The sequence below is a fragment of the Dissoconium aciculare genome (assembly GCF_010015565.1).
Source record: "Dissoconium aciculare CBS 342.82 unplaced genomic scaffold K489scaffold_10, whole genome shotgun sequence".
Lineage (NCBI taxonomy): Eukaryota > Fungi > Ascomycota > Dothideomycetes > Mycosphaerellales > Dissoconiaceae > Dissoconium > Dissoconium aciculare.
The window spans coordinates 401,807-425,354 of record NW_022984960.1 but is presented as its reverse complement, the minus strand read 5'-3'; the positions used below and the strand labels follow the sequence as shown (position 1 = coordinate 425,354).

The window sequence follows — 23,548 nt, the reverse complement described above, 5'->3', positions numbered from 1 at the left end:
GCAAACCATGTGCTGACATGCAGGATACATCATGCGTGCGCGATGAGCGAGGCGAGCGCAACACAAGATTACCAAGCAGTATGTACCACCACTGCAATCGCTGAGGCCGTCGATCATCATGAGGCTGTCAATCAAGGGATGAGGCTGCCGATCAAAGGCCGCATGTATGTGCCGTCTGTGCCTCCCATGGGCTGGGTAGTTTCAGCGAGTTCTCGACCAGGTAGAGTACAGTACGGTAGGGTGGATCCCGAGTAGAGATTGGATCCGCGTCGGCGTCCTACGTACCCAAGCCGGCATGCGTGGTGAGTAGAGCAGGTGCATAGACGTGTTGGGCCAGTCTTCCGAGTGAAACAGAGCCAGGCTATGCGTCAGCGATAATGATGGATGTTGGCTCTCGTATAGATCCTTGCAGACAGACTCCCATGGCGGCACGGCGAGAGGTTCTTCCTGCGGCGGCGCAGACGCTCCGCTACTCTGTTGTGCCCCTGTGATGGAATATTGTACATCGGTCTATTGTTGCAACCATAACACACGACAAACATCACCATTTCCATCGCCCTCGCCATCATGCACTTCATGGTGAGGAAGTGACGATATCCGATGGCTATCTTTTTGAGGAATATACGCGGGACTTGCATGGACAACATCTCTCAGCGTGGTGGAGCGCGGCTTGACTGCCCATCTGACAGCATGACGGCGCGCTCTCGAAAATTCTGTTTCTGCACATGTATGTCTGTTGTCGACGCTCGCCCGTGATATTTACTAAAGCTCTAACATTTAATCATTACTGAGATCGGCGTCAAATGCAATCTCTCAATTCAGGACTAACCTTAAAATAAATCCTTGTCAACCAACGGAGTTATGATGAATTTTGATGTTATGCATGGCAGAAACTGTCACGTGACAGAACTATTCATAAGCTGGCGGGAAGAGACGTGACGGAGCTCGCAGACGAGTCGATATGGATGGCATCGAGACTGTTTGTAGGCTGGCACAGCTAGCTCACCAGAGACGAGACAATTCAAGTGGAGTCAAGACGGGTCGACGGAAACATCCGATCGGCGTAATAATTTACGCGGAGCAAATGACATCAGGCGGGTGGCGAGCTTCAGTGATTGTGCTATGTGACTGATGGGACAGAAGCGCCACAATCTGGAGACTGTCCGGTAGCTGGCCGTCTAGGACAGGAGCGGTGTTCTCGACGACGTGTGAGAAGGCGACGTGCTAGAGGGGTTCACACGCCGATGCTGAATGGCTGGTATCACTTCTTCTCGCATCACGATCATGGTTAGTGGAGTACTTCCTGGAGTGATAATGGGCCTGACCCATCCACCGTTCTTGGACCAGTTCAAAGAACCTGCGTGACAGACGAACGTGTTCCTGTATGATCTGGCTATGGTGGTAATACAAGTTTTCTGTGTTTGATAAAATAATTTTTCGAATCAAAGTGGTCCCAGTGAGAGACGGCGTGCATCCTCGACATTGCGCCTCTCCCTGGATACATCAGCGCCATAAACGCCTGGCATATGTGATTGCCGCCCAAATTGATGCCACGCAGAGCATCTTAACACATTTTCATCCCCCCTTCGTCACTACAACAACATATCTCAACTCAACCGCCCCAACTCTTCCCTCGCTCTGAATTGATCAAATCTACGCCGAAGCTGAAGCCGACATAGGGGCGTCAGCAGGAAGCTTCTCAATCTCGATCTTGGGCATGGAAGCGCCTGTACCGCCAAGGTCGGTCTGCTTAGCCTTGGGGTTCTTGGTGTAGTAATTGTTGATGGCTGATTTGATGGCATCCTCAGCCAACATCGAGCAGTGAACTATGTGGTCGCGTCAGTTTATTATTCCTTCATTCGCCATACTGGGATGCGTCCAGAATACTCACGTTTGACTGGAGGCAAGCAAAGCTCCTTTGCAATCTCTGTGTTTCGGATTCGACCGGCTTGCTCCAACGTCATGCCTCGCACCAATTCCGTCAAGTAGCTACTTGACGCAATTGCCGAGCCACATCCAAAAGTCTTGAACTTGACATCGGTGATGGTGTCGTTGGTCGGGTCGACCTTGATCTGAAGTTTCATCACGTCGCCACATGCCGGTGCGCCGACGAGACCTGTGCCAACGTCGTTGTCGTTCTTCGACATTGAACCGACATTGCGAGGGTTGTTGTAGTGGTCGAGGACTTTCTCGTGGTATGACCTCCGAACGACGGTTTGTGATGCGGTCGAGACGGCTGGGGCAAGGCTCTGGACGAATTGAGGGCGAGCGCTGGCGACAGTGCTGCTGACGATTCTGCTGGCTTGCGCCGGGGCGACAGCGATGACGCGCTTGAACATGATGAACTGTGGTCGAGGTATATGTAGCGGTGAGATTGAGTAGTGCTGCTGCTGGTAGTAGTGCTGATGTGAATGTAGGTTGATGGTGGAAAATTGTATCAGTAGCCGACGTGACAGCGTTTTTTAGAATTCCTAGGTGTTGTAGTATTACCAAGAACGTGAAGTATTGGATCACCGAGGGTCTGTGAGGAGGGCTAGAATTGGTCTTGCCTGCTCACTGCGGAAGTGGAGCGGAGATCATCATGGCTTTCCACCTTTCTTCCATCTCAGCCGAGTTCGGATACGTTGAACGCCGCGGGCCGTCGCCGCTAGCCTATAGAGGGGCAAAAAAGATAACGTGTAGACGTCAGAGACAGCCCACGTATTCAATGCTCGATTCTGCTGACAACCTTGGAAGGCGTTCATTTGGACGGCGCCCTTATCTCGTCGATTGACGTTATCAGCATGAAACACGCACGCAATGCATGCACCAAGCACTGAGATATGTAGGAAGAAGGTCTGATGGCTTTCGTGCCTCAGGCATTATTTCTTAGTCATTTTGATCTTGCATGGCTTCATCTATGGAGGATCCTCCAATCTTACTCCAGCGAACTGGCCTGGTTGGCGTACAGGACGTCAACCACGTTCCCAAGCTTCTCAATTGTGTCGAGTGCCGCCTCATACCCTTTGTCTTTCTCCGCTTCCTCAAACACCTCCAGCACACCTTTTCCTTGGTCGAGCACACCGACGATGACTCGGTCGAGAATCATCTGGCTAAGCTTGCGCTCCACCTGTGCCACATCCAATCCGACCATGTCTGCAACATGACTGATCTCAACTCGAGAGAAGGGCTCGATCACCTTGATCAAATTTTGTTCCAACATGCTGTCGTACAGTCGTCGTAGATGTGATGCAATGAAGCGATCGCTACCCAGCTCGTACCGATAAGCATGCAGCGCTTGCTCGTATTCCTCCAGACTTCGATTGTTGTGGGCTCGGGCTACAGCTTTCATGGCATCCAAATTCTTGCCAGCATAGCGTAGGGCGTGCTTTGACGTCATGAGCGAATCTACATCATCCTTTAGGTTGAGCATGATCTTGCACAATAACATGTACTGAAGCGCGGATGTCGCTTTGATGGGTTCATCTAGCGAGTGATAGCCCTCCATGGCTTCAATGAAATATGAGAAAGCAGTGTTGAAATCGGTGTCTTCCGCGTGGAGTTGTCCGGATTGCATGTCCAAGTTGGCTTGTAGGAGAGGAGGCGTGTATACTGAAGCTGCGCTTGTTCGCGCTGATGTGAGGGCAGCACGTCCTTTTGGCAAATTTCCAAGTGCATGGTACACTCTGCTCTCGAGCAATTGGACCTCCACCAATACCAGCTTGTCATCCAAACGCTTAAGCTCTTTTAGCAAGCTGTTGATCAAGGTGAGAGCGTCATAGTATGACTGAGTTTGCATGTGTAGTGCAACAAGGCGGACTTCGAGGTTCTGCCGTAAGAATCCCTGTCGCTGAGAAACAGCCCATTCGATGCATGACTTGGTAACGCTGATTTGGATGTCGGTGGTGTTTGGAATGGCTGTGAAGAGATCAAGCAGTTGACGAACTAAAACTGATCAGTCGAAATGAACTGAGATCATCTCGCAAAGGTCACACATACCTAATTTCGCAGTCTTTGCTCGTGCAAATGAGGTAAGCACATCTCTTGTCTGCTGTATGAGGTTGGCCAAATCTTGAGTGCGCTTGTGATCCCGATAGAGCTCGCCGAGTCCGATCAGAGCAGCTTCAAACTCCCTGACAGCCTTTTCATTTGTGCCAGGTGGAGTGGAAAGGATCTCTTGGTAGATTCGTTCTGCCTTTTGAGGTTCAGTCTTGGATAGCTGCTTCGCTTCCTCTAACCTCTTGCTGTTGTCCTCGACTGCCATTCTGTTCGAGATGAAATGTGTATTGCGAATAGGAAAGACAGATGTGTGTAAATATCGGAAACCTTGACGCAAAAGGCTGTTGGCCGATGGTGACGCTTTGCACTTCTGTGGTGGATGGTTTTGTGATGGCTTGTCAGGTACCACACGACAGCTGGTGAGGCGCGTGCTCCATCACCTGCAAATGCGACAGCCCTCGCCTCCGGGCTTAGTCAGCCTACCTGCCGCCGGAAAGTTCGTCCGTGGTGCTAAACTCATGCACGGACTCCAAGATTTCCAAAAAGTTTCGGAGCATCATCATCGTTTACAACTCTGCGTTAATGATACGAAGAATGACCACATCATGGTGAGGACATCCACGATTGCGCTTTACAATCAATTACTGATCACTCGCAGAAAATAAAAGCACTGTCAAGAGCGACCAGCTCTTACCAAACACCTGGTAGCGATGTTGCGCGCCAACCACGGAATCTGGACCCTGCACTGCATCCTTTCGAACGAGCCCGAGAATACACTCGAGCACTCAATGCGACAAAATTGGAGCGCATGTTCGCGGCGCCCTTTGTCGCACAGCTAGGAAGAGGACATGTCGATGGTGTTTACATATTGGCAAAGGATCCCTCCTCGCTCGATCGGTTCGCAAGTGGCAGTGGCGATGGAGTCCTGAAAGTATGGGATCTACCAAGTCGGGAGGAAGTCTGGCAGACACAAGCGCATGACAATCTGGTCAAGGGTATGAGTTGGACGAGGGATCGCAAATTGCTGAGCTGTGGGACAGATCGTACGGTCAAGTTGTACGACCCTTACAACTCGCCCGGAAAAAGCGCTCCTGCAGCGACATGGCTAGGATCAAATGCGTTCACTGGACTCACCATTCACCGGGACGGAATGGTCTTCGCGACAGCATCTTCGTCAAGCGTTCATCTCTACGACATGACTCGTCCCTCGACTACACCCACACAAACACTAGCCTGGCCTACGGGTGTTGACACTATTACGTCGGTGGCCTTCAATCAGTCCGAAACGTCACTACTCGCCAGTTGTGCAAATGACCGTTCAGTGGTTCTTTACGATCTACGAACTTCTTCACCGCTTCATCGAAGCATTTTGACTATGTCAAGTAACAGCATCGCTTGGAATCCCATTGAGCCCTTCAATTTCGCAGTCGCCAATGAAGACCACAATATTTATCTTTTTGACGCGAGAAACCTCAGCAGAGCCCTCAATGTCCTCAAGGATCACGTTTCAGCAGTGATGGATGTAGACTTTAGCCCAACAGGTCAAGAACTCGTATCCGCCTCATACGATCGCACAATCCGTCTCTGGACACCACAAACGAGCGGCCACAGTCGCGATGTCTATCACACGAAACGCATGCAGCGCGTTTTCTCCAGCACCTTTACTCCCGACTCCGCCTACGTCTTATCCGGATCCGACGATGGTAATATTCGACTATGGCGAGCGCATGCGTCAGAGCGCACAGGAATCAAATCTGCGCGCGAGCGACAGAAATTGGAGTACGATGAAGCGCTGAAAGAGAGATGGAAGCATATGCCCGAGATTCGTCGCATCGGTCGGCATCGGCATGTGCCTAAGGTTGTGAAGAAGGCGGGTGAGATTAAGCAAGTCGAATTGAAGAGCATCAAGCGAAGGGAGGAGAATGAGCGTAAGCATAGTCGTCGGAAGGAGACGAGGAGAAGGAGTGAACGTGAGAAGATGATACTTGCCACTGAAGAATAGGTCTGCTTTCCTGGTGGCTTTCGCGTGTCGGCGGCGGGTCTTTCCAATTTTCTCATGGCGATGGCGTTTTATTGGCATGAGGTTGAGCACTGGGTGTACGGCGTATAGGGCGTAGCTACACAGAACACGATCAATGATCTTTGGCTGTATTCCATCAAACACGATTCAGGTGCACTCGAGAAACCTCTCATCGAGGTGTCGAAATTCATCCGCGTCAAGAAAATCTTATACTGTAAATGCTCTTAACCAATAACAAGTGAGCAAACTGTCATCGTTACAAATCAGGCCTTCACTTTCCGCTTCCGCTCTCGAATTAGAGCTTCCATGCGGAGGATGGTGTTCCTCAAACCATTCCCACGTTCGCAATTCTCTTCCAGCCAGCTCTCCATTCGCTCGCGACATTCCCGCATTCCTGACAGCACAGGCATGCGACGGCCATCTTCCTGCTCGAGATGACTGAGCGGATTCAGCAGAAGATCAAACGCACTCGCCCAGATTTCCGTCTGCCAATATCGCTTCAGTGTTTCGCGGATGCGATAGGATTTAGCCGCAGCAGCACCGACGGCAGTAGCTGCTCCAGGGCCGCCGCTTGCTTTGTCGTTGATCGTCTCCATGTATTTCCCGAATAGCAGGCTGTGGATGATTCCAGCAAGCCCGTAATAGTCGATCTGATACGTCCAAGGTCGTAGTTCACGCATTTCACTGCAGTCAGCGTCGGTCGTCTTCCAATCCGCAAGGAAACCGACATCTGGCTTGAAATGCCTCATGTCAATGCCGCGGCCAAAGTCAATCAGGCAAACACCCTTGCTATCCCATCCATGAGCACCGTTTGCCCAGTAGGTTGGTGACCAGTCTGTCTCCATGCCCGGGTCGTCCAGCCGAACGAGAATATTGTCTGCCTTGAGGTCGCCGTGTATGAGACCACGCGCGTGCAAAGCCTCCACAGTCCGCAAAAGCTCTATTGTGCACCACATAGCCAGAGCCTCGTCCATGCCTCCCGATGGCGCGTCTTCACGCGCTAGATTCACGAGATCAAGTAATGTCCCTTGGCTACGGTATTCCTCAATGAGGAAACATTCGTCTTGGAACAAGTGCATTTCGTGGGCACGCACAATCGACTGTGTTGCTCGCTCGCTACCAAGGCGTCGATGGCTTTGTCCTAACATGTAAAACTCCCAGACACTGGGAGGTGCCTCCATCTTGATTGCTTCAAGCGCACGGCGATGCGCTGCTCTACCAAGGCGCAACCTTGAGATTGAGGCTTGATCTTCTTGATTTCCGCTTTTGATGGCTTCTTCCTCTTCGGCGTCGAGGGCAGCAGCAGTAAAATTCTCAGCCAAGTAGACAGGAGCGAACGTTCCCGCGCCGAGTTCGCGCTTGATAGTGTATTTGCTGTACGAGCTTGGAAGATTGATGACCGGAGGAATGGCAAGGGATGAAGCAGTCTTATTCTCTGCTGTATTGGCTGTGGTGGACCCGCTGGAAACTTTGCCTGCTTTACTCTGCGCACGCACAAACTTTTTGATTTCTGCAGATCGTCCTGAGACAGCAGAGAGGTCTTCATGATAGCCTTCGAATGTGCTCAATGCCGGCTTCATCTGTGCGAGTATTGTTGCACGGAGTTCTGGATCCATCGGATTGCATTGATTCTCGGTAATTATCGGATCCTTTTGCACAGCATGGGGATCCTCCGTACCTGCACTCGGTTGAGTGCGAGCGGTAGTTTGGGCCTTTGCGCTACCTTGGCCGAGAGAAAGTGTGCCCTTCGTGCTCTTCGTCCGGATTGGCTGGAGAATAGGTATGTTCTCATCGTCATCGTCCTCTTCGTCATCAATATCCTCTCGGTCCAAAGTCACTTCGTCAAAGGGGCTACTGCAGATGTCATCGTCCTCATCTCGACCAAGTAAATCAGCGATACCATTGCTTGCCTTTCGACTTGGCGTTTTCATGGCGTAAGCATGCTTGTCCACCCGAATCGTGCCAGCGCCAAGGGAGGACTCGGTCTGCTCTACGATTGGCGTCATGAATGGTAAGCGGTGATTTGGTAATGCTGGGACATAGTCTGCGTTCATGTAAAGCGTGTGAGGATCATCATTATCGATAGGAGTCGCCAGAGGTTCGTCATCAGCGTCCAGTAGGTGGTCCTCGCTTGGTGCGTCACCGCTCCCATCCGGGGGTGCAGGCTTGTTCATGGTGAAATCAGACCATCCCGTATTGTCCGTGTGATCTTCGTCGTCTAGATTTGCTCCGTGTTTACTTGACTCACCATTGCGGATTTTGAGGATTTCGTTACGCGTTTCATCTCCATATTCGCTAGCGGGAGCCGATAGCTTGCCGGTGGCTGTGCTCTCTCCATCGGTCGTGAAATCATCATCATCGTCGTCTGCTTCTTCTTCGCTGCTGCTCTCGCTCTCGTCTTCGTCTTCTTCTTGATCAGTTTGCTCAGCCTGAGACTGCATTGGCTGAGCGAAGATGCCGTAAATCTCATCCATGGCTTCCTTGGTGTTGATCGTCATAGTTGGCTCTGTCCGCTCGGCTGCCGCAGAGGATGACTTTTTCCGCTTCACAGTCTTTGGCCCTGTCGGTGAGTTAAGATTGATCTGGATTGTCTTGGTCTCACTTTTGATATGTTTCTCGATCAACTTTATTTTGCGTGTGCGATTACCACGGTCATCTTTCTTGGCCTTTTTCGCAGGCTTGGACGACGTTGCACGATCTGACGGGAGAGCGTTTTCGTCATTTTCATCGTTCAGTGCAAGCGTCTTCATGGAACTTTCGACCATGATCTGGTCTCCTGTCAATGGGGTTTCGACAAGAGGCTGCTTGCCTGGCGTCGGATCCTCAAAAATCTTGAACCCTCGTTCCTTCGGCTTGGGCTTGGCAGACTCTTCAACAGGAACACTGGTCCTTTGGTTCGATTTGGCATGCCCAATGTCGACAAGGTTAATGGCGAGCGTATCGTTGCTGTCCTCTACCTTTGTCGGCACCGCATTCTGAGAATTACGCTGACTTCTGCCCGACAGGCCACGATGTCTCGCTCGAAGCTCCTCGAAACAGTACTCGACGGACATGTTACCGACATCAGGGTAGACCGCTTCGAGATTAACAAAAACGCACTCCAGTCTACCAGTCTTGGGATTGCGGACACACTGTTGCTGATGAGTACTGCTGCTACTGCTTCGGTGGGGATTGAAATGTTTTGGTATTGATGCGCGTTGGGAAGACTGGATACAGAAGAGCGATGATTTAGTCCTGCATTCGTAAATATTCATGGTCATAGACGCCTCTTGGCTCGATGAATTGCGGAAGTAATGGCTTACCTGATCTTTGAACACCATCATCTTCGGCACGCCTCCGTTGGTCTTGCCACCTTTCAAAGTTTCACCCGCCCATGGTTTCGCGACAGATGAGTTCTCCTTTTTACGATCTGCGAGACTCCCGATGCTATCCCAGCCCTTTGTACTACTTCCTGAATCCGGTCGCGTAGGAGCCTCGCTGTCGGAGAAAATAGCCATCTTGGAGCTCTTTGGTTTCTTGGCCGCTCCGCTCGAGGATTGAGGTGCACTCGAGGGCGATGATGCCGCGAATGGGTCCAACTTGGCAGCAAGAGCCGGTCGTACAGCTGGAAGAGCTGGACTGGAAGGCTCCACCGCGTCTACGGAACGTGCTTCTTTGCGCTTTTCAAATTCGCCGAATTTTCGAAGCAAACGCTCTACAGGACGAGCCTCCTTTTCAAGACCCATCTTGTAAATTTCCTCGGCTTGGTTCCATCGTCCGGCGTTTTCTAGCCAAGCAGCGAATTCCTCAAAGTAGAGGGCGAGACCGTCGCCGATGTTATGGCGAGAAAGGAAAACGAAAACTTCCCGCGGTGCATCTGAAAAGAAGCGAATGTAGTGGAGCCATATTCTGAGATATCGAGGATCATTCTTGTAGTGTGTTGATGATTGGAATGCTTTGGTCGCTCGCTCCAGAAGCGGCAGGAGTTGTGATTGCGGCGTGGCTTGTGCTGAAGGATATGCGTCGAGCGTCCATTTCACATAACGATCATACACGTCGAGCGGGTCATCTGCTTCGTCAATATTTGCCAATTCTCGTTCGTACGCAGCTCTCGTTTTTGAGTGCACATCGTCTGTGAGCAATGGCGAAGGAGTTGCACCCAGGAGCGGAGGTGAATACAATTGCGCCAGCGCTTTTGCAGAACGTCCACTGGGAAGGGCTTGAATGTTCTCCTTGTGCGATTCGATGACCTCAAAGTCGATCAGATCTTGAGATTCCGCCATATTCGCACAAATGCCCGTAATTTGTTAGTATTGTTAAATTGTCCAGTCGGGTTGAAAACGAAAGAAAGTTATTCATTCAATACCAGGAGCTTTGTTTACAGGGTCGTCAACAGCAGTGATCGGAAGTGGCATGTCGGTGGTACGGATGTTCCCGCTCCGATGTAAACAATGCACCCACCCAAAGTCAACAAACAGTGACGGCGCAGCACTCACCCACTACAAGCAATGTCAACATCTGACTTGTATCTCATTCGCAGACATACTTTTACATGGTTATGGTGTTAATGAGCATCGTATGACAGTATCATATCACACAACAGCTATTATGGCTCCCACGCCGGCCAAGGCGTTCGCACCTACCGATCTACACGAGCAATCGATGCGCACGTCAGCACTCGAGCTGAGATACGAACGCAGTCTTCATCTAGTTGAGGTCATAACGAAACAGGAGGACATACGAAATCTACGCTTTGATGTTCATATACTCCAGGACGACAACGACGAGCTTCGTTCCCTACTAGCACAGGAAGAAGAACGATCTGACATGTTCGAAAAGCTAGTGAACGAAAACCTTGGCCGTGCCGAACTAGCCGAATCACGAATGCAGGAGCTCGACGGCTTGTCAAGACAGAGAGAGCAAGAGATCGTGACATTGCAAGCGGAAGCTAAAGCACTTCAAACAAACGCAGCAGATTCAGAAGCATTTCTCACGGAGAAGCTCGCTCTGACGCGGGAATTATCAATATTGAGACCCGAGCTCGCACACGCTAAAGCACAAGCCACAGCAACCGAAGTACTCATGACTGAAAAGTTGGAGCTCCAGCGACAGCAGACCGAGCTGCAATGCGAATTGGAAAACGCCAAACGAGATGTTAAACGCGCAATGGCGAAACGACGGAACACGGGTGTAGAGATTGCACAGGAAGAACAAGTCGAAGATTTGAAGCGACAGCTTGCAAAAGAGAAACGAGCGAGACAACGTGCCGAAGAGGCTGCCGAGTCAACACAAAGCGATGTCAGCGTGGACGAAGTCCGCAAGGAGCTCGCCCGTGAGAAGCGCGCACGCCAAAAGGCCGAAGAAGCGTTGGAAGCAGCACAAGAGAACACCCAGGTAGAGGACGTCAGACGCGACTTGCTCAAGGAGAAGAAGATCAAGCAGAAACTCGAAGACACAATTGAGAGCCTTCAAGCTGAGCTAGAAAAGGAGCGGAAAGCGGCCGCGAAAGCCAGTAAGCGAGCAGAAAATGTAGCGGAAACGGATGAGCAAGTCGAGGGGCTCCGACAGGAATTAGCCAAGGAGAAACGAGAACGCGCCAAAGCTGAGAAAGCAGTGCAAAGCACAGTGGACGAATACGAAGCGCACAAGGTCGCATTGAACGAGAAACTCGGGCAATTCCGCACGAAACTAAAAGCCACCAAGGAGAAGCTGAAGGAGACCGAAGCCGAATTGTCTGCTGCGCGCGAGATTTCCGCCAACATCCGCTCCACTGCTGCAGCCAACCCCAAAAAGCGCAATGCTGCTGCGTTTGATCCAGATGCGACGAATTTCGGCACACCAGGCGATGGCCCGGGCATGAAACGCAATCGCAAGGCGCCGGTGGGAGTAGGAGATAAATCGACCTTTTCCATCACACCATTCCTCAACCGCACCATGAATGTCACCGAGAACGCCTCTGACGCCGAGGACAATGATGACGAGGCACATCCATCTGTCGAATCGCCTACTACCAATCTCAAGCTACCTCTCGCGCCCATCTCTGCCAGCGAGGCCAATATGATGAAGAAACCTTCAGTAACCGCCGCTCGCCAGCGCAAAGGCCCCAAGAAGTCCATTCCAGCGCTCGCAGCCGTCACAGAAGACGACGCAGAAGAGGGTGTGCATGAACAAGACCAAAAAAACATCGAGAATGCCCAACCACAGAAGATCAAGACGAAATTGGTCGATGGTCCTGGCGAGGACAAGCCCGCCCCGGACGGCGCTGCGAAGAAGAAGTCCAAACATCGGAAATCCCTTGTCGATTTCGCGACTTTCAACGCCGAGCCCGCTCCGGAGAAGAAGAAGAAGCGGAAACTGGGTGGCTTGGGTAAGACCCTATTTGACGAGAACGACAACAATGACGGTATTGCGGCGGCAATCGCGGCTCCGACCGCAAAGACCATCATGCCAGCCGGCAGGATGTTCCTCGGAGGTGGGCGTGCAATCGGCGGGAAGAAAGCTGGTGGAGGCTTGCTCGGCGCAGGTAGACTCGGGGGCCCGATACTTGCAGGGAACGATGGCGTGCAATTTTCGCCATTGAAGAAGAGTCGAAGGAATCTCGATGATACCCTGCGTGGCTGAGCGAGACAAACGATGCTTTCCGGAGGCGGGAGCTGTACGAATACATGATGCTCTTGTCCAGTTTTGATGTTTCGCGCGCTGATTGGTTTCAATGATTGGTTGAGCGGGTGTCTGGCGCATATAATCCTGGAGGGGATGGTCTTGGAAAGTTTTTACGAAATGACAATCGTCCTTGATGCCATTTAAGATCTTTCAGAGACATTATTGAGTCCACGTTGTTCTGGAGTAACATTGGTGTTCACCCGACATCGCCCAAAACTGCCTCCCTGGAAACATCCACTTTCCGCCGCAGCGCAAGGAAATATGCCTCCTTACTCTCCTTCCGCGAGGAGTCGGGCTTGATACGATGGACCTTGTGGAATAAGCGACGTAATCGCTTCTCGAAAATCTGATCTTCTGCGCCCATGTAGAACTTGGTGAGGAAATGTCCGTTGGTGGCCAGAGTGGTGTAACAGAATTCGAGTGCAGCCATACATAGATCCTAAATCCCGTGGTCAGCAACATGTTGGTTAGGACTTACGCAGCTCTAAATGAGACCTTACCATTGAGCCCGCGTGGTCACGGAATGCCATGCCGCTGGTGTTCATCATCCTGAGATACGGAATGTTAACGCTTTTGATCCGAGTACTGGTAAGGAGAGGCCATGGTTCTGACATGTCACTGAGGACCACGTTGACAACGCGGCCGTTCTCCTCATCGGATACTTGTTCTGCTAGCTCTTCATGATCGGGGTGCCTTTCTAGGATCTCGTCTTCAGCAGGGACGCCAGCTACTGCTGCTTCATTCGCCGCAGGTTGTTCTTCTTGAGTTTCTGCTTCGCCAGTCAACTCATCCTGCTTTATAGAATCATTCACCTGTCTCTGCAATATTCCCCCTCTTGTACCAACTCTCCCTTGGTCTTGGTCGCCCACAAACTCCCTTAATCGATCGCGCATTTCCATGCTAAGGAAATTACCTTGCAGTGCATTGGCTCCCGGCGGTGGCTGAGCGGGAATGACATCGATGCCGACGACTCGACCGCCCGGATTGGTTTTGCTGACTGCGACTTGACTCCACGATCCCGGCGCGAAGCCCAGATCAACTACAGTGTCGCCTCGGCGAAAGATCCTGTATTTGGAGTGAATCTCGAGGAGTTTGAAGGCAGCACGCGACTTCAGACCCGCCACACGGGCTTCTCGCGCATAGGCATCATTGGTCTGGCGGGCTTTCCAACGGGTTGATGATGAAGATGAGCGGCTGAAGGCGGTACGTAGTAGTTGCTTTGGACAGCAAGTTCGCAGCGAGACGATCATTGCACAATCTGGCGCATGAGGTCTGACTGGAGGATTTGATGACCATCGTAACAATAAATGTGCGTAGCTTGATTTGCTTGTTGCATTGTTTGGGAGAAGTCTATGTGTTGCGGCTCCCGGACAGAGCAAGGACGACGCTCTTCTGACGACGGCCGTACTCATGGACAGGCTATTGAAAGATGGGCGGCGCAGATATCTTGAATTGATAGATTTGAATGGCGACCTAGGTCCCTACTTTATTGGCTCCCTGATTGGGCTGATTTGACGACTCGATGTGCTCGAACTGACTCGATGAGGGAATAATCAATGCTACAATTTCCAGGGCTGTCTCTCCCTTACAGTATCGTCATGGGACAAATTCGACGGAGGAGGGCACACGAGTCATGGCCGCCGCGTTCATTTCCAGGGCTCCCGACGCGAACTCACGTGCATCAATTTACCAGTGTTTGATTACCGCATTGGGGTTGCTGGATGGGACTATTGGAGCGACTATCGAATGCATCAGCATTCGCATTTCCTTCCTGTCACTCTTCCATTTGCATTGTAGACTCATCTGCATACTTTGTGAACGTACTAGTACATGAGTGTCGCTGATCTGCTGCAATGTGTACTTCACCTCGACGCTTGTCGCTCGGGAAACTCCTCGTCCAACTACAGTACTTTATGCCTCTCCAGCGTCGAGAAAACGTAATTGGTCCAACTCCACAATGGTTTCGGGGAGCCGACGAAGGACGCTTCCAGAGACAGATACGTATCAACTGGCAACATGCTTCAGCTAGGTGCTGCTGGATATTTCCTACAATCTGCCCTTCACGCCACCCCCCACCCCAACATACGACTTGAAAATCTTTGATGAGATCGCAGAGAGTATTTGTTAATTATGCTAACACAACCATCACGTTCAAATGCATCGCTTCCTCAGAACCACGTGAGAGAAAATCGAGTTACATGATTAAAGGTATACTTCCAGCCCGCTGACCCGCAGCGCTCCAGATGACATAAAAGAAATTACAAATGCAACACCCTGATTACTCCTGAAGAACGCCTGCATGATCCATCATAAATTTCCCGAAGACAATATCAAGCATTCTCATCTCGATCTTGGCCTGGACAGTTGCATCCGATTTCGATCAACTCCATCATAGCGCTGTTGTCTTTGCTGTTGACGACTTGACCAATCACCTTCTGGGTCATCGTTGCTCCGTAGAGGCATCGGCTCTCGACTTCTACTGGTGCGACCTGAGATTCGGAACGGATCTCGTCGATTGTCGCTGGCGACACCATCCTGCTCAGCGTGGAAGGACGACCGGTGGATCGACTCGTCGCTGCGAAACTTGCCAGTGCGAAGAGGAGCAGATGTTGGAGCCGGCGCTGGCTTTGGTCGCTCTGTTTCTCTCACAAGCTCCGTATGGGTGTTGCCATTATCACCGCCGTGCTTACGTCGTGTACTAGGCCCTGTCGCTGACGTCACGCTCATGGCAGAAAAGCTTGGCGATCTGGCACCGCGATCATCGGCAGAGGATGGCGGTGGGATGGGCTGATGCCCACCTTGAGCTTTTCGCTTGCGCGGCGTGGTCTCACGTTGATCACCTTCAGATTGTTGGGCAGACTGTGATGGATTGTCATCGCTACCAACACCGGCGCTTGTGTTGCCACGACCAGCTAATTGTGAATTCTGTTGAGCTTTCATTTCATTCGGTGGGACCCAATGGTGGAAGAGAATATTGGGAGATGTTGCTTGCACGGAATCAGGTCTCGCCTGACTTGAGTTTTGTGGTCCACTACTATGATGCTGACGCTGATTGGACAACATTAGACTGTCGCTGGTGGCGAGTCGTGGGAGCTGCGCGTTGCTGGCCGATCGTGAATGTGGTGTTACCGAGTGCCGTGAACCACTTTCATATGCGGAAAACGTTGTCTGCAATGGACCGGATGGTCGCTGTTGCTGACGATGGCTTTGTTGTTCGCGATGCGTTGAGCGATGATGGAGTGGATCGATCACTGATTCGGCTGACTGGCTGGCAAGAATGTGGCCCTGTGAAGGCAGAGTGAATTGATAAGGAGGAGGTGCTGGAGGACCTGCTCGCACATCACGACGAACTTCGGGCGGCGATGAGCCAAGCGAATGTGATTGTGTCTGTTGCAGCTGCTGCAAGTGGGATTGTTGTTGCAGCTGAAGCTGCTGTTCATGCTGCTGATTTTGATATGCAGCCGCTAACGATTGAAACTGCGCAACCAATTGCTGCATCCACTCTTGATTCATATTACCTGCATCTCGCCAGAGCAGCATCGGCACCAAACCCGCCGGCACACCCGCATTCAATGCGTCATGCAGCATCGATGCTTCGATTTTGCGTTGCTCAAGCTTCAATGTTTCCTGGCGTGTTCGCTCTTCTTCCTGTTTCCGACGCTCCTCTTCGGCCTTGAAGGAATACCAGCTTTTCGAGGACTCCTCCTGATGACCCGAATAGGGATGACTAGACGGTGCAGGTAGCGAGCCGACATTAGAATGACTCGACCGTGGGTCTGGCAAAGTCAGGGCTGATGGCGGCGGCAGAGGCGCCAGTCCGCGATGAGGCGTGGTCATTCTGTTTCGATCGGCCAACGCGTATGATGCCCTGGACGATGTCGACGAGAGGGATGAATTTAAAACGTCCGTTGTCCGCACGTGACCCAGTGGTGAGTCGGCTCGATATGGCGAAGGGAGACGCGGCTTGGGGAGTGAGTATCGTGGCGAATATTCATAAGGATGAAGCGTATACCGCGCCTCGAGTTCGGGCTTGGTTGACTGATGAGCAATAGTGAGCGACATGGAGACCGAAAGGAAATGGGTTTGAGAAAGCAGATGTGGCTGAGCCCGCCAAAGTTGTGACGCGCAGTGAAAGAAAACGAGGAATGAGATCAAGAGATTGCCGTGTCACAAAGCAGCGACATGTGAACAAGAGGGTGAAAGAATGAACGTAATCGCCAGGCGCCAAGCCCAATTGAGTTCGCAAAGGCAATGAGCAAAACAGGAAACGCAAGTAAATCAACGGAGACGAAGAAACTGGATAAGAATGATTGAAGATAATCAATCCACGGCGAAATAAGATGCAACGATTCCGCCCTATTCAGGAGAGTCTTCCCGAGGGATCATACGGAATAGGAACTCACAAGACGGTTCGATCGTCTAAGCTGAAGCGTGTCCGTCAGTTAGTGCAGCGAGCGTATCATCGAACGTCGACTGGCCAAGTGACGTTATGTGACTTCGTTCGGCAGGCGGAAGAATCAACCCTAAAATGGTATAAATCGCCCCGAGTTGTCGTAGTGAGAGAAGGGAGAAGGTTTCTGGCGTGTTTCATTTGTTTGCCGCAAAGGCGTCTACGATATCTGATTCGATCGCCGCTGATCGCACTGTGCAATTGCGACGCGGCCGTGGGAGCGCACCACCCACACGCTCGCGCCGCCTTCTCGTCGTTGCAGTGCACGAGGTGGAATATTTTTATTTGTTCGTCCGACCGCCTTATGCAGGTCGACTTGAAGGTCTGGCTGGATGCAGTCACGATATCGCGGATGATTGGTTGGCGCTGACAGCTGCAGTGCTTTCGATTTTGGGACTAGTCTAGTCCGAAAGCAAATCTCCAAGACTGGCCATACACAATTGAGAATCCGAGGAAGCCTTTCCCCAAACTTTTTTCTTTCAGCTTCGTCTTGTCTGTCTGGCTCGTCAGATTCGTCGGCCAGACCCGCGCCGCTTGTACGAGTCCACCTTTTTGAGTTGTCACGGTCGTGTTCACCACCCATGCATGAGATGAGAGGGTCACGGCGTGTCGGAGCGTCCGCCAAATACGGCCACCACACCCCAGAACAGCTGTCAGGTGGTGTTACTTCCGGCTGCCGAAAATGCTTCCATGCTAGAAGCGGTGGATGCCGATCACCTTTTCGGCGCACACCAGGATATGCTTGCGTGCGACTCGTCAAGTGCTGATTGGAGAGGATAAGTCGCTTTTGAAAAACAGTAATGGACGGTGCCGAGTTCATTCATATCGGTTGCGATCCTTTCTTTGGGCCATGATGATCACCGTTGAAAACCTGGAATCTTGGAACCTTGCCAGGTTGAAAATCCTCGTTGTTGCGCTCACGGACCAGTCAGGCGATGTGCGTAGTAGCCAACCGTGGACGTGCATTGACGACTTGCTGCACACGCGATATGTAAATATCCGCCACCACCTCCGATGACATCGATCTCCAACGGGAGTGGATCCAAAAAGGAGCCATCGATGGATGTCATCAGCTGACGCTTGAGCTCGGCACGTATATGCAGTGCGGTAGTGACGACGGAGGCTGTGGCATCATCCGCGAAATTCACAGGGCTGTGGTCGTAGCATGCCGAGCCGCAGAATAGTCCTGAGAGGAGACGAAATGATCTGTAGAGCGCAATGTTTTCTCCGAACGAGCCCGTACAGTGTCATGCGTCTCAGCACCTGCCTCATCCACAGAATCGACAGACAGTACATGTAATTTGAAGTGGCGGACATGCGGGTCGCATATCGCGTGTCCCGCTTGCAATGGCCGAAGAAGGAAAGTCTACCACGATGGTACGGCCTAAATTTGACAGTACATCAGCGCCTCACACTGACCCTGGCGGGCAAACATCATGGTATCTCAACAACAGTTTGAGGCCAGCTGGAGCACATCAGCCTCTCGGCCACCCCGCCGATGATGAGTACTGAACATCACAACCGTAGAATGCGCCATCGCTTCTGCGTCTCTCCTGACATCAATATCGCGGCAACCAATTGAAGCACATAAATTCATATGAGATACGGATATCAGCAGACGGGTATATGCAGCATGCCGGCAGATCTGGTCCGTGATGGTAAGGTCTCTGTAGTACGATCGATGATCTTGATGAATTCGGGATTACTGTGGTGCCGCTTTCTGACTATCTGAAAACTCCGGACAATCCTAAGCATTGATGACCTTCGTGCACCTCCGTCAACATAGGATTATTGGCATACCACTTCCTCATTGTGGCTCCACAATCTTGTGGACTTTTGCTAATGGACAACCAATCATCGCCGAAAGCTAGCGCTCCTGTGATTCTTGTTGCACTCGAGCCTGTCTTGTACTGACCTCGCACATGTTCATGTGCATCTATTCAGGGCGACTCAAGCTAGCATCATCAACTTCTCGTTTCATCAGCACTTGAGAACACCCATCACAGCTGACGGGGTAGTAAAACGTGGTGTAGCGAGCCAAACAATTCTCCAGTGCTACAACTGTAGCACGAGGACACAACATTTTGCTCTGACATGAAGCAAGTAAGGGAAATGGCCTGGGCACACGCATCTATCCGTCGAAAATGCGTGTGTTATGACTTCCGTACAACATCGATGAATGCACTGATCATTCAAGCCTATACGCATACGACTTGATATGCAATCAAGATATCGCAGGCACCTTGTGTCAGGTTCCACTACGTACATGTGCATTTCGCACGACAAATGCTAGCAAAGTGTTCCATCACGCGCCCACGCGAGGACTCTCTTCCCTATTACCCGGTCACCATCGCCGTCCAGCCATGTGCTAATTGCTGCAAAGGAATTGAGATCTGCTCGCGTCTTTCCAAGAACCAGGATGGGTCTCGAGTGATCGATCTCATGAAGATTCTCATGAAGACCTCAAATATAACCCACGAATGCGACGATCGCTTTTCCGCTCACTCGACGTTAGGCTTCTCAAGCTGTAGGTCTGCCTGCCGGCTGTCAGCGGGTGATGACGCTGCAGAGCGACAGACGACCGACAGCAATCTCTCCGCATCTGGGTTGCCTCCGGCTCCACGGAACAACGCTTGAAATTGCCTGCATTGCGACGGCGGGAGCCGTATATTAAGGTTGCAATGTCCTATTCCTTTGCGGCTAGTCGGACGTAACACATAGCGTTCAGCCGATTGAAGAAATTCGCAGAAACCTGGTGGCAACTCGTTGTCTTGCCTACCTATCTGGGCGAGATATCCGGTGCGGTACTCAGGGCTCTACTGGATAGCTATGGTTTTGCTGAGATCTTCAAGCCATGAGCTTGGCTTTGGCAGGGACATAAATGCTACGTTGTTGAGGCAGCTCGCTGTCAAGGGTCTGCTACAGAATGGCAGATCATGGGGCAAGTGGTTTCTTCTCAACCAATATTTTGCTAACCTTGTGAAGTCATGGAAGTGGCAAAGCCTTGAGTAGCCGTTCATCGCAAGGCCCCAATACACAACTATCAACAATGAGCCATTGGGTAGATCCTATCGTCTCGAACGCATCGATTTACGCACACGTGGGAAGGGCCCGAGTAAGGTAAACTTCATCTAGGAAGAGGACCCTAACACGAACTCCGGTCGGGGAGTTTGACAGTGTTCATTGTGGGAATATCACCCTTCACCTGCAGCAAGTCCAATGATTTCGTCTCCTTTGTGATATTTCTCGAGGCCTTGACTTTGAAACCTCCAGATAAGGACACGGTCGATCTTATCCAAAGGTGTGTAGTTCGAAAATTAGGGGCTGTTCAAACCAACCAACGGCCCTCATGAGACACGACCGCGTAATCCTCCAACTGGACATTTTTACACCAGCGTCTCCGATTACTTCAAGAGCTTGATTAAGCCGATCAAGAAATCCTCAATGAAAGGTGACTACAATGTCTGCATCAAGCTACATCGACCATAGCGCGGTTACGAATATATCGGGTCACGATCCGAGGCATGGAAAAAGCATCGTACTGACAACGTTGATGAAGAGGTTTGCCACCACTTCAAGTTCTGGCTCGATTTCAATGAGCGCTCTTTGGCGCTGGGAGAAACCGATCTGAGGTTTCACTTGAAAGCCACTATCGCTGCGTTCGGATATTTTTGATGGGCATGCCAGGTGAGATGCCGCGAGAGTGTCACTGTGGAAGATAAAGCGTTCGTAGACAGATTGTTCGATATTGGCTCATCCGCTTTCATCCCACTTCGAGACAACTACGAATAATTCATCCTGGCCGGCTCCATACGGGTTTTCATTTGAGGTACCTGTCATTTGTCTTTTTTATTTCCACAGTGCGGATTGCGATTCACACGCCAATAGTTCTTGATGACCTGGTATCAGAACCACAACTTGCAATGTTGTTCAGTGCCACGGTGACTCCGCTGTACTGTACTTAGTCCCGCACAGCACTTGTGTCTCCTTCGATTACAAAGTAAATCGGTCCGACTTGATCGTGATCATCACCTATTATTCACTAGGAATGTACGCAATTCTGCGTCAGCATAGTCACGTATCTTGAAGTCACTTCAAAATGGTCCCGTTCCACATTTGGAGGCGACGTTCACTACCCCAAACTCAACCCTAGTGGGGAAGAACAGTGCGTGCAGACGTGAGAGAGCCTTTGACGTGCATCAACCATCCACATATCTCAGCTGTGCACTTAAAAGCATAAGTCGCGAGGATGCTTTACTGAGATCTATACCACAGCGCTACGAGATGGCTTGCAGCTATCTGCAGGGAGTAGCATGCACGTGTGCGAGATGTGTATCTGCAATTCGCGTACCGTGTGGAAAAAAGAGCAGCTTGGAAGTTGCGCTGCATAAGCGCGCATGCCTCGGTACGATTCTTTTTCGACATCAGCTGAGCTTGATTTCTTGCAGCAACTGTGGCATTTCGCAGCCTGTGTAACCTTCCGATATCATTAGTGGGACCGGTGTCGTCGTTGTCGATGACGACAACATGTGAGAAGCTGTGAACCCCAGTCGTGACGAAAAACAAGATTGCAAGATGGGCCTTGGAAATGCAGAGGAGAGAACTAGAACTTTTCAAAACAATCGACGGTGGAATACGCTGGCCATCAAGGCCAGCGTGAATAATTACAAAATTCCTTTCCCAATTTTGCCAACCCGAAACAACAAAATTTGCACAAGTGGAGGAGAAGCAAAACCAAAACCGCAGAGTTCAAACACACACAGCCAAAAAGACACCAGGAATCCGAGAAGCGATGGAAACGTGGTACTGCAACGGGCAATCACCAAAACCACCGAAGCATCATAGACACTGGTCCCGTAAACAACATTTTTCCAAAATGATTGCGCCAAGCTCCGCTAGCTTTGTGCTGAGGTATCTTTGTGGCGAAACAATCCAAAAACAAGACCGCAATGACGGACTTGGAAATAAGCAAAGCAGTCGAAAAGACGACCGAAATGGTGTCGAAGCCATGTTGATCATGGTTGGAGAAGCGAAAGAGTGCGGATGCCGACGGGGCCCGCGTAGTTGACCGAGGGTAGTTGTCACTTGTCGGCATCGCGAGGTGACAAGATAGTTGGTTTAGGTGACGACCCCAAGTTGAGGTGATATCTTGTCCTTTTGAGTGTAATGGAGATGTGAGGATCACTTCCCACAAGTCTCTATCTGCCGCCAAAGGGCGATGTGAACTTGGTGTGGTTTGGCGATGGTGGAGGGACAGCGAGAATGTCCTGTTGAACATTGAGGAAGTCTCGCGGCTTGTTGACAGCAGCCTTGAGTGCGCGAGTGAGGTCCTCGGCGGAGAAAGAGTCGTTGCGAGGAATGGGAGTTCGGGGCGCTGGGAGAGGCATGGCGTCGGTCATTTTTGCGGTGGTACAGGTTGAGTTGGTAGTGGAGAGAGGAGTAGGTAGCAGGTTGAGAGGTTGGCCGAGTGTTATATCTTGGTGAGAGAATTATCGGAAGGCAACCAGGTGATCCTTCACGCCAAATATGAGTATCGACGGGGAGCGAGCGAGCAAGTTTAAGGTGTTGGGATTCCGTTTCACTCCGTGCTGAGGTCCTTTGTGTAGTGTGAAAGTTTAAAAAGCGACGGATGGAACGTGGGACGGACGATCAACTTTTTTCTTTCTCTCTGTGCCTGGTGAAGATCGGAAGACGGAAAGAAGGAAATCTGGGGAAAGGGCCGAGGGAAAGGGCGTAGACGAACAGAGAGACGAGATGCAGATTAAATAAATTCGTCGTTTCCGTTGCGCCTTATTGCACAATGCTGTACCTGAATGATACCGCCCATGATGTACCTTTCTCCAACGACTTTTACGTTTGTGTACAAAAAACGCATCTCCTCACTGAGCCATCATCATCATCCCCTGCGGACCGTGCCCAGAGACACATACCGCACTACGGTTTCCAAGAAGGGAGAGGAGGGGGAGAACACAAGGGGAGCCAAAGTTGGGGTGGCGTACGTGGTCGGTCGTCGCGATCGAATGGTCTGTAGCACTTGAGCCCATTTGACAGCAAACAGGAGACACCCATCATAGAAACCCTGAACGGATGGATCAACATAACACGTCCACGTCCACGTCCCGAATTCTCCAGGATTTGGGGCCCAAAACCCGGATGTCAAATAGAGTGGATTAGTCGATGGATTTACTTAGGTCGGTCAGCGCCACAAACTCTCTATTCGTAACGCGCGGGTAGGCCGGGCCATGGACACTAACAGCATTTCCATCCAAGCAAAGACGCACACTAACGATCTTGACTGTTGCATTTACCTTCCCTGTCAAGTCGCCCTCGCCCAGTCATGACACTCTGGTATGGTTCCGGCGAAAGGGATGGCTATCCCGAAATTGGGAGATGTGCTAATAGCATCGCGACTGAAACTTCACTCGGGCCCATTCCGACTGGAGACGCACGCCCAGGAC

The 23,548-nt window shown here is 51.2% G+C and overlaps 7 protein-coding genes across 7 annotated transcripts; 1 reads left to right on the top strand and 6 right to left on the bottom strand.

Annotated features, from left to right (window-relative positions):
* Nucleotides 1-1,442: 1,442 nt before the first annotated feature.
* Nucleotides 1,443-2,147, bottom strand: K489DRAFT_395782 (uncharacterized protein; the record flags this gene model as incomplete). The annotated part of the gene is made up of 3 exons (XM_033606855.1): nt 1,443-1,519; nt 1,734-1,826; nt 1,892-2,147. The coding sequence occupies 3 exons, from the start codon at nt 2,145-2,147 to the stop codon at nt 1,443-1,445; spliced, it is 426 nt and encodes a 141-aa protein (XP_033457634.1).
* Nucleotides 2,148-2,853: 706 nt separating this feature from the next.
* Nucleotides 2,854-4,382, bottom strand: K489DRAFT_382529 (PCI-domain-containing protein). The gene is made up of 2 exons (XM_033605391.1): nt 3,979-4,382; nt 2,854-3,924 (listed from the first exon to the last, which is right to left on the bottom strand). The coding sequence occupies exons 1-2, from the start codon at nt 4,241-4,243 to the stop codon at nt 2,918-2,920; spliced, it is 1,272 nt and encodes a 423-aa protein (XP_033457633.1). The 5' UTR covers nt 4,244-4,382; the 3' UTR covers nt 2,854-2,917.
* Nucleotides 4,383-4,424: 42 nt separating this feature from the next.
* Nucleotides 4,425-6,248, top strand: K489DRAFT_395779 (WD40 repeat-like protein; the record flags this gene model as incomplete). The annotated part of the gene is made up of 2 exons (XM_033606854.1): nt 4,425-4,586; nt 4,637-6,248. The coding sequence occupies 2 exons, from the start codon at nt 4,425-4,427 to the stop codon at nt 5,978-5,980; spliced, it is 1,506 nt and encodes a 501-aa protein (XP_033457632.1). The 3' UTR covers nt 5,981-6,248.
* Nucleotides 6,249-6,261: 13 nt separating this feature from the next.
* K489DRAFT_390033 (uncharacterized protein) lies at nt 6,262-10,806 on the bottom strand (the record flags this gene model as incomplete). The annotated part of the gene is made up of 4 exons (XM_033606566.1): nt 6,262-8,225; nt 8,247-9,204; nt 9,301-10,244; nt 10,797-10,806. 4 exons carry the CDS (start codon nt 10,804-10,806, stop codon nt 6,262-6,264), a joined length of 3,876 nt encoding a protein of 1,291 aa, XP_033457631.1.
* Nucleotides 10,807-12,845: 2,039 nt separating this feature from the next.
* Nucleotides 12,846-13,830, bottom strand: K489DRAFT_304009 (23S ribosomal RNA methyltransferase; the record flags this gene model as incomplete). The annotated part of the gene is made up of 2 exons (XM_033600499.1): nt 12,846-13,079; nt 13,141-13,830. Coding segments are annotated over 2 exons (924 nt in total), but the record flags the coding sequence as incomplete, so codon positions are not given.
* Nucleotides 13,831-14,980: 1,150 nt separating this feature from the next.
* On the bottom strand, nt 14,981-16,477 carry K489DRAFT_411833 (uncharacterized protein; the record flags this gene model as incomplete). Its single annotated transcript, XM_033607857.1, has 1 exon — nt 14,981-16,477. One exon carries the CDS (start codon nt 16,475-16,477, stop codon nt 14,981-14,983), a length of 1,497 nt encoding a protein of 498 aa, XP_033457629.1.
* Nucleotides 16,478-16,976: 499 nt separating this feature from the next.
* K489DRAFT_37090 (uncharacterized protein) lies at nt 16,977-18,158 on the bottom strand. Its single transcript, XM_033603195.1, has one exon. The coding sequence runs from the start codon at nt 17,908-17,910 to the stop codon at nt 17,251-17,253; it is 660 nt and encodes a 219-aa protein (XP_033457628.1). The 5' UTR covers nt 17,911-18,158; the 3' UTR covers nt 16,977-17,250.
* Between the last annotated feature and the right edge of the window lie 5,390 nt (nt 18,159-23,548).